General features: G+C 47.7%; 1 protein-coding gene across 2 annotated transcripts; it reads left to right on the top strand.

The window, feature by feature from the left end:
• The first annotated feature begins 3,381 nt into the window (after positions 1–3,381).
• Positions 3,382–14,555, top strand: ENC1 (ectodermal-neural cortex 1). 2 transcript variants are annotated; one of them, XM_057741109.1, is made up of 3 exons: positions 3,382–3,817; positions 7,699–9,512; positions 13,467–14,555. In XM_057741109.1, exon 2 carries the CDS (start codon positions 7,712–7,714, stop codon positions 9,479–9,481), a length of 1,770 nt encoding a protein of 589 aa, XP_057597092.1. In that variant the 5' UTR covers positions 3,382–3,817; positions 7,699–7,711; the 3' UTR covers positions 9,482–9,512; positions 13,467–14,555. The 2 variants fall into 2 exon arrangements, 1 of the variants encoding a protein (XP_057597092.1); XR_009054624.1 differs by having other exon boundaries at positions 3,435–3,817; positions 7,699–9,692.
• Positions 14,556–17,144: the final 2,589 nt, after the last annotated feature.

A 17,144-nucleotide genomic window follows, 5' to 3' on the forward strand; every position in this document is an offset into this window, starting at 1 on the left:
AGAACACAAATCTTTGTCGGGCTGTTAGGCTCTTGGCCACACTGACTTTACAGGCCACAGCCTCGAGGCCCATTTCACAAATCACACGAGGAAGGAAAGCTGTACCATCTTCGTCACACATTCAGGAAGAGGCGCAAAGAACAAAGAGGACACTTTTGGAAGACTGGCAGGGAGTGTGTATGAAATGCGGTTGGGCTTGCAGGGGGGTGGAGGGAACCACAGGAGGCAGGATGGCAGCTGCTTAGCTCACTGTATGGTCTAATCCCCTGCCCTGTCCTGTCCCTGGTACTACGGTCGCTCGGTGTTAATTAAATCATTCTCATTAATTCAGCCCGAGTGTAAATTAGGATGGAATGAAGATAAATTAGGTTTGAAGGCAGCTAATACATTTAACCCCATGCTGCTTATTTTGCAGCCTAACAAAATAACATTGTTAAGGGAGATAACAAGGCCAAAGCCTTGGGCATAGCTTCTTAATAGCATTAAAAACAAGACCTTGGTTTGGTGTCACAAGGCAGAGGCGAAGACCAGCTCCCAGGGGCCCAGGGGACCGGCCTATCATCTTGAGGGAGGTGGTGGCCATTGCACAACATGGATGACTGCAGTATTTCCCAAGATGTTTATGAGTCATATCCACAATGTCTATCATCATCCAGTTTAATGACAAGTCTGTCCAGAGAGTTATTCCTATACAGACACAAGAGTCGCTCACCTTTTCTTCCTGTAAGTGAGAAGTGATAAGAATTACCTTTAGGATTGGCTGAGAGATGCTGGAGGAATAACAGTTTGAGTTGCTGTGATCATAAATATGCTAACTTGTAAATCACTTTCAGCTGTGAAATAAACATTAGAAACTGCCCATAGGCCTGAAAACTTTTCATACATCAGCTCAAGCAAACCAGCATACAGTTTGTAGGAGGTCATTTGTCTTCCAGTTTTTATAACCCACATAAGAAGTAATTTCTTTTCCCTTCCTCCATGTTGCTTATCGCCTTAAGGCAGATGAAGCAAATGTATATGGTCACTGAATACTTTCAAGATTTTCCAAGGCCACAACTTTTTTTTTTCTTCTCTTTTCTTGAAAAGTAGAAAGGTGGAAGCATTAGGTAGAACAGACGCGGGAAAACAGCATGGGTAGATGATGACACAATGGCTAGATGAGCTCACCCTGCCTGCTTAGCAAAGCTATTTGCAAAGACATGTAAACTTTGCTGCCCTGGTTAAGAGCATTCTGCAGTCTCTGGGTGGTAAAGATGCAACCGAAATGGCCAGTTCCTAGCTCAGTGGCTTCCTGTGGCAAATCCCAGCCAACCAGCTGAACTGAGGACATGTTTTAAGCCTAGGCAGGGTCATCTAGGTACAGTTCCTGGCAGATTTGGTAAGTAACGTAAGAAGGAAATACTTCTCCTTAATGAGAAAAAAATGCTAATCCCTTAATTTAAACAGAACACCCTCCCTAGTCCCCCACCCCCCATGGAAGACGTTAACCCAATGATCTTCCCAAAGAAGCAACCTGCTTGTTTTTGACCCGCAACCCAGACAGACAAAGCGCTTGGAGGAGATGCCTTCCGAGGCTGCACAGATCACCTTCCCCCACGCCTTGCCACAGGCTACAGAAACATGCTTTTTAAAAGACATATGTGCAATAGCTACACGTTCCCCTCTCCTGGCTTTTCAGCACCTATCTCTGGCGTCTGCGGCATTTCTATCCGTCTGGTCCTCGCTGATTCTATCCGCACCTTTAGGAACCTGGTCGGCTGGCCGCGCTCCCCCTCTCTTTACCTCGCAGCTGGCAGACCCCCTCACGTGGGTCTGACCGGGAATGGATCTGACCTTCCGGCTTTGTGAAGCAGTCTCGAGCCGAGACTCTCCGTAAGTTAAAACATGAAGCAGATTTGTAAAGGCTCGTGGTGAGGCTGACGAGTTAATGCTAACAAAGGACTTCAGAGGGCAGTGTCTTTCTTTGTTTGCGAGCAGCGAAATTTCTCAGCGCCAATACCAGGAGGGACCGCGTGTAAAGGAAAGTGGGATTAGAGTAAAGGACGGACAGAGCCTTGGTTTCAGCAGTCTCTGGACTCTGGGCGCTCCAGGCGGAGTCTCTTTGCTGTTTAAATCTTTTCTGCGTCTAATATTCAAAAGAAAGCCTGGAGGTGGAAGAATGGGGAGAGAAAACTCCGTCGTGGATCCCTACTCCAGCTATAGGGTTAGGCAGCTGCGAGTGGCTGTGTGTCCTCGAGCTGGACAATTCACATCTCCCTGGGCCCCAGTTTCCTAACCTGTAAAACGGGGTGGGGGGGTGGGGGGCTGGACCAGTAATCTCTACAGTTCATTCATATGAACTTTATTCCAAATACCCAATAAAAAGAAAAACAGGCATTTCAGCTCCCCGTGGAAAGACAGATCCTTGGTACGAAGATCAGAAGTGGATTTCATAAATAGTGATCGCCGCTCGAGATTAGTTTTCTAATCGCCTTCCCTTCTCATGGCATGCGGGCGCTTCAAACGCATCTGGGCGGAACCATTTCTTTGCTGAACTCCTAACACAACCCGGCGATAAAAGACAGGAAAGGACCCAGTCTGAGAGGGCGATTGAGGCTTTATCGCTATGGAGAGGAGGCGGCACGGCCACTCCTAGGAGCAGTTCGCTTTGAATCAAGCGGCTGCGGCGATTGGCTGCAAAGCACGTGGTGCGCGGCCGGCCGGACAGCGCCGGGCTGCTGCTGCCGGGAGCGGCGTAGGGCAGAGTCCGGTCGCGGGTGCCACACCCGCGAGGGGTGGTGCGGGAGGACGTGAGGGCTGGAAGTGCCTGGGGCTCTTTCTGGTCCACTGCCACAGAGAAACCCTATGGTCCGGCTTTGCCCAACCTGCGCTGTCCCCGGAGTGCCCCAAATTGTGTCCAAACCTCGCCACACTGTCCCCGCTCTAGGTATCCCACCCCGCGCGCGGGCTGTGCGCGCCTAGGGCGCGCGGGCCGCGGACACCAGGCTCGCCCCTCGCCGCCCTTTCCTGAGGGTCAAGCGGGCTCTCGCAGCGCGGAGCTGCGCTCCCGGGCCAAGGGTCCCTCAGCACCCGGCTGGGCTAGAGGCGCAGACGCTCCGGCCCGGGAAAACTTGTTTCATTCGCGATCCCCAAGGGTTGCAGCTGCTCTGGGCTGAGATTTCGCGTCCGCTTTGTTTCCCTCCACTCGCCGCAGCCCCCTCCCCCGCTTCCTCTCCCGATTAACTCCCCCGACACACTCTCCTCCGACTCTTCTCCTCCGCCCCTTCCTCCGCCTTCTCTGCCGGCCGCTTTCTCGCGCTTCCTCCCTCCCGCCCGCCCCTGGTGTCACTTTTGCCTACGCGCCCTCTCCCCTCCCCGCCCTCCCCTCCCCGCCGCGCCGCTTATAGCCGGGCGCGGGGCGGCCGGGCGCAGACTGCTCGGGTAGCCGGAGAGGAGGCGGCGCAGCGGCGGCGCTGCGGAGCCCGAGTCCAGACGCCAGGCGGCCGCCGGCGCGCACGGCGCTTGCCAGCTCCCTCCCCCGAGTGCGCAGCCCGCCTCCTTCCGCGGTGCCTGCAGCGGCGGGCTTGCTCTCCCGTCCCGAGCGCACTCCGGGAGCTGCTCTGCGAGTGGCGCACGCAGAGTCCGCGACTTGGGGATCGTGAGGCCGCGGCATTCCGCCCGCGGTTACCAGCCCGCGAGCCAGAGCCCCATGCGCACTCCTTTCGCCCGGGCAGTCGCCGTTGCTCCCTGGGGCTGAGACGTCCGCCCCGTCGCCTCCCCGCCCGGTGGCCGCGGCGAGAACCCAGCTGGTTGTGCCCTGTGGCCGGTCGCCACTGCTGTAAGTCTGCCGCACCGCCGCGGACCTGTTGCGGACGCCGCGGGTTTCAGGGGGCTGCCTGGCCTGCGGGGGTGTGCTCGCGCGGGGGGGTATGCGCGCTCCAGAGCCCGGAGCTCCGACGTAGACGGTGCTGGGGAGCTGTTCTCCCCGCGGACACCCGGCGTCCGCCGCTGCCCTCCCGCAGCAAGCGGAGCCGGGCATTGACGGAGGGGCCTCCTCTGGGCGGCGCGACGCCCGGGCGAGCTGCTGGGGAGCGAGGGGCTGAGCCAGGGTACAGTCAATACCCTCCCTCCGCGGAAAGCGCATTGCCGAGCGCGCGGGATTGTTCGTCCACGTTGCACCCTACCCCGCACGGCGAGCTCTGGTGCCACGCGCACACACCCCTAGGGAGGGCACGTTCACTGCGGCCAGGTGTCTCTAGGGAATGAATGAAAACTGGTTTCTGAAAAATTAGTTCCTTCTTCTGCAAGTATTTAGTCTTACCATGCTTAGTTTCAGAGGATAGGATTTGGTGGGCGGGGTGGAGATGAACCATTGAACTTGGCGTGTATCTGGTGTCGCCTTCACAGGCATGGCCAGCGTCTTAAAGAGCATTTACAAGTGTTATAGAGGACAGCATATGTTGTTCTGTTGTTAGCAGTAACCAGAAAATCTGCCTAGTTTCTCTTTTGATTGCATCGAGATCAGGTTCAAATCCCAAAGAAATGTGACATGCCGCTAAGTATTGGAGGCTGAGAGCCTGGTTAAAGAGCATTAAATAAACCGAAGTTACTGTAGCTCAAACCTTTTGCTGTTCACTGGTAATAACAGCCCTTTCCCCCTTCTTTGTAGAGGCAGGTTAAGTATATGTGTGCATTTTTCTTTTTTTGCCACTTACCTGGCATGCAAATATTATTTCTCTGGGGGCTTAAAAAATGCCAGAAGGATGATTCATTTTTTTGTTGAAGGTGTGTTTAGTGGCTGTATACATGGTTTCTGCTGATGTTTTTATGTCTGCATAATTTTAAACCAGAAGGCAAGTCATGTCCCTTGGGTCTTCAAGTTTACCTTTGATTTGAATCAAATATTGCTGCAGGATGCTTGGATTTTGACTGTCACACACTTCTACATCTGGGTGGCATCTAAGATGACAGGCTAGGCTCTTTCTGCTGGCTTTATGACCCTACCTGGGAAATACAGGAACATAAACACAGGATGCAAAGAGATGCAGATCCTATATCCCAAGGTCTTCTACATTGTTTTGTTAAGTGTAAGACTGGCTGTGAGTGTTGTTTTACATGGCTCAGGGAAACACCGTCTGGGCCGGGTGGGTGTGATTCCAGCTCAATCTGCAGACACTTTGGTGCTTATGTACTTTGTGCAGCCTCATTCTTTGGTCAGAGCTGCATTCACTCTTAGCCAGAAAGAAGGCAGCTTTTGTTTTCTTAAAACTGAAATATAGTTGATCTACAGTGTTGTTAGTTTCAGGTGTACAGCACAGTGATTCATATATATATATACACACACACATATATATAAATAAATAATACTTTTTTAGTTTCTTTTCCATTATAGGTTATTACAAGACATTGAGTATAGTTCCATGTGCAATACAGTAGATCCTTGTTGGTTATCTATTTTATATATAGTAGCGTGTATATTTTAATCCCAAACTCCTAATTTATCCTCCCCCCCTTTGGTAACCATAAATTTGTTTTCTATGTCTTTGAGTCTATTTCTGTTTTGTAAATAACTTCATTTGTATCATTTTTTAGGTTCTGCATATAAGCTATATCATATGGTATATATCTTTCTCTGTTTGACTTACTTTGTATGATAATCTCTCGGTCCATCCAAGGGAGGCAGCTTTTGAGGTTGCTTTGGAAGCATTAGCTTTAAAAAAAAAAGCATAGCTACTCATTTGGAATTCTTGTACATTTCTTTATAAGGCATAGGAGTATTTATACTATCGTTTGAGGTTTAGGCTTAAAATCTTCCTCACAGTACTTCAGATTGTCCTAATGCAAATGATGACTACAGAGGTAGAACAGCAGGAATGCTAATGCATGTTGTAACACATTAGAGAACCTGGTGCATTCACATAGGGTCCTGTCAGTTGCTCTTAGGTGCATTGGGCATTGGGTAAATGCACTAGCCCATAGAGGCTTAGCTTGAGGTGGGGGTGATGCTTCCCTCCTCACCATTTGTCATGGCCCAAGTCACTATGGAGACTGATGGGTTCTTGGTAAAGTCTTCTTAACACCAGACCCCTAGGACTGGTATTTTCTTCCACTAAGTCATGTTTACCCGTGATGAAAAGTTACATGCCCAAAATAAAAGAAAACAAGTTGTAACTCCTAATAGTATGAGGCCTGTGTGTCAAAGGCAAGTTAGGTACCCACCTCTGTTGTTTTCTGTGCCTGCCTAGCCTCCACTGGTCAGGTTGAAGGAAACAAGCAGGCGGTGGGTTTCAGCTCTGCCCTAAGGACTGGCTGTTCTGAATTTGGAACAGATACTGTAACCGTTCAGTTTACCCTCCTGGGATAAACAGTTTCCCTAGGAATCCTTTGACAGGCAGGTTCTTGAAGTCTTTATTCCTTTGAAGTAACAGAAGGGTAGGGTTAAAAAGGAAAAAGAATTCTATTTTTGAAGAGAGGTGATAGGCATGTCCTGTATCTTTAGCCTCCAGTTTGATTACTGAGAAAAGCCAAAGAGAGCATTCAATTCTGTATAATTTCCATTTAGATACTGAGGAAAGCACTCTAGTCAGCAAATAAATTCTAGAGTGACCCTAAATTAACAACGGCTGGCAACACACTTACACACATACACGCCCGTGTGTGTGTGTGTGTGTGTGTGTGTGTGTGTGTTGATTTAGATAAAGTGACATTTGCATTTTTGCATTTTGAACTCCTATATGCAGGTGCCAGCATTTGCAGGTACGTAAGAATGGTCCTGGTGATGCCCTGTTTAATCAAGAAAGAGAGGTGGATACATCTTTTGTTCTTGCGACTCGTTTTCTAAGAATTGATTTAAAGCAGGGAGAACAGAATAACAGAACTCCTGAGTTTGCTACTCAAAATATTCTTCCTTTTCTGTGCCCAAATCCCCACTTTGGAAGCTGTCCAGAGCAGGAAGGGTGAGTGGTGATTGTGGCCAGAATCTATTCTGTGTTTCTGCAATAGCTTGCAGATCAATATATGGCTGTGTTTATATTGGTACTCTTTTAAGATGCTGTAGTGGTAGAGGTGTCTGGTTAGAAATTATTTGTAACGTTAAACAGAAGTTTGTTCATTTCAGAAGTTGGCCTAAGCCTGTAGTTTTAATGTTACATTTCCCATTTACTATACTTACACTTGGGGAAGACACTGGGTGGTACCAAAGGAATTCGCAGTGGAATTAATTAGTAGGTGTTTGTTTTACACATGGCTTTATGTTGCTTGCATAGGAAGTTAAAGCCAGTGCCCATCCCAGCGTTACGAGAGCTGGAGGCCTGGCATTTCGAGTGGCCAGCAGTGAATCCGCTGGACTAGGGCAGAGAGCTGTGAGAATGAGACCTCGCTCCTCTCGGCTTTTGCTGACTTACATTCTCAAGGACTTCAGCATCCTGAAAGTTGGCAATCAGGTTTTCCAAGATGAACCTGCTCTTAAGCAGTGATTTTTTTTTTTTTTAAACAGTGTATAGTTTAAATAGCTCAACAGTATTATAATTAGTGCCTTTCCGTATAAGTAGGTAGCCGTCTCTGACTTTGTATAGGCCCGGCCGTCCATTATTCAGAACAGGGGGCAGCAGGGCCAATTGCAGAGTGTTCTGTTTCCTGTGTCCAAAACAACTGTTGCTTCGCTTCAGCTGTTCTGAACACCGGGAGCATCACGTTCAATGGTTGTGTTTTGTTTTTCAGGAGTGGAAGCAAAATGTCCGTCAGCGTACACGAGAACCGCAAGTCCAGGGCCAGCAGTGGCTCTATTAACATCTATCTATTCCACAAGTCCTCCTATGCGGACAGTGTCCTCACTCACCTGAACCTGTTACGCCAGCAGCGTCTCTTCACCGACGTCCTTCTCCATGCTGGAAACAGGACCTTCCCTTGTCACCGGGCAGTGCTGGCCGCGTGCAGCCGCTACTTCGAAGCCATGTTCAGCGGCGGCCTGAAAGAGAGCCAGGACAGCGAAGTCAACTTCGACAACTCCATCCATCCGGAAGTCTTGGAGCTGCTCCTCGACTACGCGTACTCCTCCCGGGTCATCATCAATGAAGAAAACGCGGAATCGCTCCTGGAAGCTGGTGACATGCTGGAGTTTCAGGACATTCGCGATGCTTGTGCCGAGTTCCTGGAGAAGAACCTGCACCCCACCAACTGCCTGGGCATGCTGTTGCTGTCTGACGCACACCAGTGCACCAAGCTGTACGAGCTCTCCTGGAGGATGTGTCTCAGCAACTTCCAGACCATCAGGAAGAACGAAGATTTCCTCCAGCTGCCCCAGGACATGGTCGTGCAGCTCCTGTCCAGTGAAGAGCTGGAGACCGAAGACGAAAGGCTTGTGTACGAGTCTGCAATTAACTGGATCAGCTACGACCTGAAGAAGCGCTACTGCTACCTCCCAGAGCTGTTGCAGACGGTGAGGCTGGCTCTGCTGCCGGCCATCTATCTCATGGAGAACGTGGCCATGGAGGAACTCATTACTAAGCAGAGGAAGAGCAAGGAGATCGTGGAAGAGGCCATCAGATGCAAACTGAAAATCCTGCAGAACGACGGCGTGGTAACCAGCCTCTGTGCCCGGCCCCGGAAAACCGGCCATGCCCTCTTCCTCTTGGGAGGACAGACTTTCATGTGTGACAAGCTGTATTTGGTCGACCAGAAGGCCAAAGAGATCATTCCCAAGGCTGACATCCCCAGCCCGAGAAAAGAGTTCAGTGCATGTGCAATTGGCTGCAAAGTATACATTACTGGGGGGCGAGGCTCTGAGAACGGAGTCTCGAAAGATGTCTGGGTTTATGATACCCTGCATGAGGAGTGGTCCAAGGCGGCCCCCATGCTGGTGGCCAGGTTTGGCCATGGCTCTGCTGAGCTGAAGCACTGCCTGTATGTGGTTGGGGGGCACACCGCCGCCACTGGCTGCCTCCCGGCCTCCCCCTCAGTCTCTCTAAAGCAAGTAGAACATTATGACCCCACAACCAACAAATGGACCATGGTGGCCCCCCTCCGAGAAGGGGTCAGCAATGCCGCAGTGGTGAGTGCCAAGCTCAAGCTGTTTGCTTTCGGAGGTACCAGCGTGAGTCATGACAAGCTCCCCAAGGTTCAGTGTTACGATCAATGTGAAAATAGGTGGACGGTCCCGGCCACCTGTCCCCAGCCGTGGCGTTACACGGCGGCAGCTGTGCTGGGTAACCAGATTTTTATTATGGGGGGAGATACCGAGTTCTCCGCCTGCTCTGCTTATAAGTTCAATAGTGAGACTTACCAGTGGACCAAGGTGGGAGACGTAACGGCAAAGCGCATGAGCTGTCACGCTGTGGCCTCCGGAAACAAACTCTACGTGGTCGGAGGGTACTTTGGCATCCAGCGATGCAAAACTCTGGACTGCTATGATCCCACGCTGGATGCGTGGAACAGCGTAACCACAGTCCCCTACTCGCTGATCCCTACTGCCTTTGTCAGCACCTGGAAACATCTGCCCTCTTAAACGCCACGCATCTAAAGAGAGTAAGCGCGAGGTAAGCGTCAGTTGAGCTGTAAGTATCCGTATAGTTGAGCTAGCTGTGTAAGCGCGTATGTAGAGTGAAACAGATTCCGTACGGCCCATCCTCTAGAAGTACTACACGAACGACGAATAAAAGCCCTTGCACCCTGGAACTTAAACACGTGTGTTGACCACAGCTGCAACCCCTCAAAACGTAAGCCAGTGGTTCTCAGCCTTTACTGGGCCTCAGAGTCCCCCAAAGAGCTTTTCAAAGCCTGCCCACCCCAGGGGCTGGGTTTCATTAGCTCTGGGTGGGGCCCAGGAATGAGCATGGTTAGGAAGTTCTTCAGTGATTCTAATTACGGCCAGCTTGGGAACCCTGACCTGTGTTCCTAATGCCAGCTGATGTCGCCTGAGCCCTCCGCGCGTGCCAGCTGCTGGGCTGTGTGTTTCACATGGGTCATTTCATTTGGTCCCCACAACAACCCTGGGGGCTGTTCTTACGAGAGCACTTTGGAGATGACAACACCTGATGCACACAGGGGTTAAGTACGTTGCCCAGGGACCTAGGGCTCCGTCTGGCTCTGGAGCGTAAGCACTTGAGCTCACACCGAATGGCCACTTAATAAACTTCACATGGGTATCACCCCAGGAAATACTTGTTGATGTTTAAATTTAGCTTCCTCAAACCCTTTTTGGAATGAAGTAGGATTTAAAAAATTGAATGCTGAAAATTATTTCCAGTGTATTCTGTCCAAAATTATTTCTTAGCTTATTTTAAATGTTTTTTCTCCCCTCTTCCTCCAAGAACATAGCCCCCGTTAGGGCATTTATTAACTTTTGTGAAGTCTAGGTCTGTCCTTGTAAAAGGTTGCACCTGCATCGTATAAGCTTGTCTGATGGGTGGACACATTGAGCCGTCTAAGCTGCCCTTCCTACAGCTTTTCAGAGTTAATCAGTCAGGCTGACCCCATTGTCAGGGTGAACAAAAGTTGTGTTTCTGTGTCATATATCTGAGTACATAATGGTTGTCTTGTGTACTTAAGAGTATATAATACTCTTGGCTCAAATAATTAATAGGCCTACACAGTTCAGGGTTCGGGAAGCTAATGGCCGCTTTGCTGCTGTTAAAGCATTCTCAGCTTTGGCCCTGGAATCGCTTAAGCGTGTCTAAGTGTAGCACAGAGCACATGGAATGGGTTGATTTGTTTTGGTGACTTATGGGCTCATTACCAAATAGTAAGAGAATAAAATTTAAAAATCTGCTTTGGAGGACCTGCTGGGAAAACGAACTCATTCCTTGGAAAGGTTTGTTTCTGTGTTCCCTAGTATGTTTCACACCTTAGAAGGGGACCTTCTAGCAAAGAGGGGTTTGGACTCATTTGTCTTTTTTCTTTCCTCATCTCTTACAGCTCGTTTAGAAACACCAGTCAAACTGGCCTCCCTTTCTCACGTAATCTTTCTGTTTCTTTCTTCAGTTATCTCCTCCAGCCTATTACAGTTAGTACAGTTCTTAGTAATGCAATGTTTACCTGGACTGAAACTCCTTCAAAGGAGCAGGAACTGTCAGAACCGTCCTCTGGGGAGCCAATGGGGCTAATAGCGTCCCACACCAAACTGGTTGTTGCAGCCTTGCTGGCATCTCAGTAATTCTGAATAAACAAATACTCTGAAAGGGGTTGTTTCATTTGCGTTATGAATGCATTACTCAACTCTAAAGCAGGTTTAAAGAACCTTCTAGGCCAAAGCATCAGTTAACAGTGCACTGAATTGGGTGCGAGTCCAGAACTGACTATATTTGCATAGGAGAGTCTTAAAAATTGCCAGTGATGGTGGTGGTACATCCAGGCGGTAACTGGCTGGCATCCTTGGAAGTGGAGGTGGAAAAGAGAGAGACCACATGTGCATTCTGTTTCTACTTTAAGCTGTGGAGTTTGGACAGAGCTCTCCTTTGTCAAATGAGTGATCTGAATTGTGCTTTTCTTAAGATCTGTCCCAGCTCAGGCTTGGCTGAACTGATAAAGGAGGAAAAAGAAAAGAAAGGGGTGAATATACCTAGCCCGTGCCTGATACATATTGTGTTCAATACTAGTATTAGTTTTCTGTCCTTCCTTCAGTTTATACCTTAGCTCACAGTGGAATTAGCTTTGTGTGTCATGGGAAAATGAGGTTTCTTTGACTATCACCTGCTTGTTATTTTAATACTTCACTTTTGGTACCTCCTTTCTCAGCCCAGAGTGTGTTGGCAAACACTCGAATTCGCCCTCTCCTGGGTATTTGAATCTAATCACACGCGTCCGGTCCCTGGGAAATGGAGCAAATAAAGTGTTGGGTTATGTTCGAAACAACATCCCCTCCGCCCTTGGTGCTATTAGCCAGAGAGTCAAGCACAGAATAAGGAAATTCGACGGGGCCAGGTTCGCCTTTTTAAAGGGTGGTGTGGGGCTGAAAAAAGCCACTCTTGCAGTTTCTGATGGGGAGAATGTTGGTTTAAATTTCTAAAGTTTACTACACACAAGATAGTGTTAAGACACTTAAGCTGGATGGAGTGACTTAAAAGAGGTGCTGTGTAGGTATCAGTCTGGGCTGCAAAGGCTTGCCTCTGGGACCCGGCTTTGCCCTCCACGTGTAGGTGCTGCCTGAATTAATACAGGGTTAACAAAAAGTTTCCCTAGGTCTAAAAGCTTATCCACCAAGGAGATTTTAACTCTCTCCTTGCTGCTCTGTCAGCCGCTGGGAGGGACAAAAGGGAAATTACTTTTGATTTTGCTCCATTTTATTTTCATGGTACTATGTGGCCCCACCTTGACAGCATTTGGATTTTGGTTTGCTTTGCTCCCTACCCCCCTTTTTAGAGGTGCTTTTGTCTTGGGGTTTTTTTATTTTTCTGTTTGAGTATGCAACCTCTTGAAATTTCGTATTATTACAAGATACATTCTTTCGGTCTAATGTGGATGTGTAGGTTGCACGGAGGTGGGGGTGTGAGGGATGACACCCCAGTCTAAGGAATGCCTTGAAAGCTTGAATCACTGTTAGGAAACTGCCAAAAGGAACAGCTAATGAAATGAATCAGACTGCTGAACACACCAGAGCAAGAAGCATTCAAGGCGAGTTATGGGCGGCTCCTCCTGAATTCTCTTTGTCTGTTCAGCATCGGGGCTGAACAGCATTGGGGTGTCAGCATTGGCGCTGCAGATTGCTACGCGCGAGGGCTGGAAATGGGCTCCAAGGACAGGTGGGGTGAGCCTCTGAAAGACAAAAGCCCGCTGCAGACTCTCCCACTGTAAAATTAGACTTAACCCGATGGGAAGGATAGGTGGTGTGAGGAAACAGCAGCTCTTATGAAACGTGCAGGCTTCGTGGTTAGGGCACCTTGAATTTTTGTTCACGTGTGACCCCCGTTGATTCTGTAGATAATAACACTGCATAGCACAGCCCTCGTCTCCTAAGTGTGGACGGATGAACTTGGAGAATAAACTCCAGCCTTGGGCTGGTGAGGCCTGGTATGCTGTCAGGTGAAAGGAAGCGAGACTGATTTCTGCCATAATGAATAGCAGAGATGCATTTAAATAAGGATTACTGTGGCTGCCTTCTATATGGTGAATAAAGTTGATTTGGAATCCTTTATGGTAAATGGGCCAAAGCTGGGGGGAAGGGATTGGCATAAGAATCTCTCGTGGGCCTCCGGTGATCACTTTACAGTGGCTCTGTTTAACTGAGGAGAGGAATTAGGAATGTCAGAAGCAGAAGATGACAGCGCGTTAACAGCACATAGATGTATAGGTTTGAATTTGAACGTATGTATGTTTAGGAAAGAAGAGAAGGTCTTTCTTTAGATACCATGGTTTTTCTCGGGCCATCCGCATGCATGACTGCACCTACCAAATGAAGACCTTTAGAAGCCATATTGACCAACTCTGTCCCAAGTTGAATTTTTTTTTTTCAGATTTTGAGACTCACAAAAAATGTTCCTTTTCCTTTATTTTAGCTGACTCCATGCCTCGATGAGACAAGATGAGATTTCTGCTTTGGCGAGGCCAAACTGAATGAAGAGAAGGAAAAGAAAAAGGAAAAGAGGTTGCTACAATCCAATCCACCGCACCTTGTAAATGCTTCTAACTGGACATGAAGGAAGGGGTGGGGGAGGGGGTGGGGTTTCCAGTGCAAGTAGCACATGGTTTAAATATGAATGAACGAACCTGTGATCTAGTCCTTGTCTTGTAATTGTGGATTAATGTCCGCGTTAATCAGCCCCTCAAAGGGAGAGGAAAGCCGGCCCTTTTCCCTTGCTGTACCATATTCAGCATTTGATTTCCACGGGCTCCACCATTTATGTGTAAAATTTGAAATGGCTGTCACCTCTCTCTGAGGAGCAAGCGTGAAGCCTCCACACCAGCTGCTGTTGGAGAGTGAAAGCCCGACTGTGAGGCCTGGAGGGAAGCTGGCTGGGCTGGCTACAGAGTGAGGACCACTGGACTCCACGCGAATCTCCGAGGGGCTGCGCTCCCCAGGAACGTTTCTGAACAATGGGGACATTGTTGGTAGCTGTTTGGTAGATGTTCTTTTCTATTTATAAGTGACTTTAAACTTTCCCTTGGCTGGTAAGAAATTTGTTGTAGATTTAGCTATTTATTGTTTAAGGCCTGCATGTGGAAACAATGCTTACAGTTCTCTTCACGTGTACGGACGCGTGTGAATGGTTGTACGTTTTGCACAATTTTGTGGCTGTTGTGTTGTGCTCTGCTGCACAGAAGTGAAAACTTTGGAGTTACAATTAGGAGTATAACTGGAGGGTGGGATGGGAAGGGTGGGGGGGATTTTGTAAATGTCAAGACAGGGAAGGATTATAAGACGGAGACAAGTTACATCCTAGAGGTAGAGAAAGCAGGAAGGTCATTTTTCTTAGACTTACCAACTTTGAATGGGGTTTCGTGGGCTCTGGTCCTGCTGATGGCTCCCAGGGCAAGGGAAGGCTTCTTTCTGCCCTTCTCCTTCCTGTCCGATTCACTTGCTTCAATCTCAGCTGCTGAAATGTAGAAAGGACCAAATCACTTGGCAGGTTTTTTTTTTTTTTTTTTCGCTTTTTAAAAAATTTTTTTGTGTAATATCCCGAAATCCTGGAAAGTGCTATGGACTAGTTCTGTATATAGGGCACAGATAAAGGCATTGTCCAAAGTTTATTTATTTATCTATTTATTACCCTGTGAGAATACTTGGCCATAACCACAGTTAACAGGAAAAAATGGGACTCTCACGGATGGAGATTAATCCGCTCACTGGATCTGCTTGACCTAGGTCAGTGGTTCTCTCTTCTTGCTGTAGGGTTTAGCAAAAGTGCTAAAATTTCTCCAAGGTGATATTCACGTGGGTACAATGTATACTTTAGTGCTTCCTCTTAGGTAAGTCTCTAAAAGAACTCTTTGGTGCACAAAAGTGACACATATGGCCCCCAAACACCAAAGAATTGTAAGTAGCAGCCCTTGCTGAGAGGTTTTCCGGGAGAGTTGGGAATCAGTTGTGAATACATTCTTTGCTAGTTCAAGTGCTTGTTTCTTAAACATGTGCCGTGGTAGGTGTTAGTGGTAGACTCATAGGTGCTTCCTCACAGGTGTCCAGGGATGCTCAGAATTTGCAATGCGCACTGCTCTCATTTCTGTCTCGCTCATTACCGTATTTTAGAAAATAGAGTTTTAAGACTGATAACCTTTGCATCGTGTGTTTGCATTGTCTAATGACAGATAAATCCTTCACATTTTTCTTCACCTGAATACATTAGAGTAATTGTACTTGTCCGTCCATGCCATGAATAAGTGGGCTATATAGTTGGACCAAAATAAATGAACGGTTGGAATCAAAGGGTCTCAGTACTTTCCAGCAGTCAGTCCCTTGCTCCTAGATGTGTTCTAAACAATGCAAATGTCTGATTGTACCCTGGCAGTATATTGTAGCAGTTGCAGCTCCGTAGTTTATGATGCAAATCTGCCAAGATGTGGGTGTCACTGCGTGGCTTTTGAAAGCAGGGTGAATTTTCTGCAGCTGTTTCAAAGTTGTGGTCTGTCCTTGAATCCTCTCTTAATTGCTGTGTGTGAGCCAGAGGGAGCTGTGGTCAGGGTGGGCCCCCAGCCTGCAGGGAACTTTCTGGACTCCCGCTCTTTGAATTGATGGAGGCATTTGGGCTCACTACTTGACCATTCTCACCCTGTGAAACATCCCACACTTTGAAGCAAATACAATTCACAGCACAGTGCACACAAAAAACCTTGGCATAAGACAGAGAAGGTTCTTCTTATTCTGTGGACCGGTTGCTGTGGGAACGGATGACAAAGGGCAGCCTTCCACTTCTGGTATAATTGTGTAGCCCCCTTTTCTCTGGGCTTGACACCTGTCTGAATAAGAATGATTAGAGCTGAATAATATCCCTCTCTTGACTATTGAATATGTGGTTCACGTACAAAACTGTGTAAGTTGAAGTAAAGTGTTCGTGTTCACATGTACTTGTTTGCTACTACGTTTTTGAGGTTTTGTAAAACTGTTTTTTTTTTCACAATGTGAAACTGAAGGTCAAATAAATTATTAGAGATTTTCTCTTCATTGTGTGTATGGCTCTTTATTTGCATGCAACATAATTTTAGACATTGAAAACTTGTGCTTTTTCTGGTTTAACCCAAAAGAAGATCATTTCAAATTTTTTTGGATGTCCTCTGTTTCACCATTTAATCACATCCATTTATGAACGTAGTTTTGCACATTAAATAATTTGACATTTTGGCCTTTTAGAATATTTAAGCAAACCAAAAGTACCTCGGTTAGGGTTATTGATAGCTTAGAATATAAAGTTATGTACCATGCAATGATAAGACAGCATACTTAATATACAGAAGGATTAGTTTCTGTACTCCTCATGTGGGATATATTTTGATGGGAAAGCTGTGAGAAAAGGGGCTGACGTTCAATCCCCTTTTCATCTGACATCGCCTTAGAATCATTTAAGCGGAAATATGTGCATATCATTTCTCTGAAATGGCACAGAAAACCGCAAGTTGAACCCCTCTGGTACACTTAGCTTCTTCCAGGTTGAAGGCCGCCATCCCAGCTGGCTCATTGTAAAGCCAGAGGAAGCCCCTGTCCCCCACCTCGTGATGGCTTCACAGTGAGGTGCTCCTTTATCACTTAGGATGGACCCCCTGTGATTTTAACGTACAGAGCAATGTTGGGCATAATCTTTCTTGGGGAGAATATAAATACTACCTAATTAGAATTCTAGGAGAGCTCACAAGTAGGCAGAATGCAATTACCGCCCTTGGACTTTGACCAAGATGCCAGAGCAGATGTCTCAGGTTTTACAGAAGCATCATTCAGTTCTGTGCTGGGTGAGGCTGGTCTAGAGCCAAGCCTTGAGAGCAAGTGACTCTGACAAGAGTTCTCAGATCCCTCAGTGCACGGTGCTGACGACCCTGTTGGCGACACCATATATGACACCATGTGACAGGAGAGAGGGGAGAATTAGGAGTGGACACGTGGGACTTGGATGTTGAGGGAAAGCCTTGATGTCAGTCCTCAGAAGGGTTGAGAACAATTGATGTAGAGATGATGGGGAACTGACTTTTCATTCTCGGGAGTTCTTTATCATCTCAGTTGGGACATGTAAACAGATGAAAGAAGATAT

Source organism: Hippopotamus amphibius, chromosome 1 (assembly GCF_030028045.1).
Source record: "Hippopotamus amphibius kiboko isolate mHipAmp2 chromosome 1, mHipAmp2.hap2, whole genome shotgun sequence".
NCBI lineage: Eukaryota > Metazoa > Chordata > Mammalia > Artiodactyla > Hippopotamidae > Hippopotamus > Hippopotamus amphibius.

Excerpts from the sequence above, each read along its gene's own strand:
- ENC1 (XM_057741109.1), top strand. The coding sequence starts at position 7,712 with ATGTCCGTCAGCGTACACGAGAACCGCAAGTCCAGGGCCAGCAGTGGC.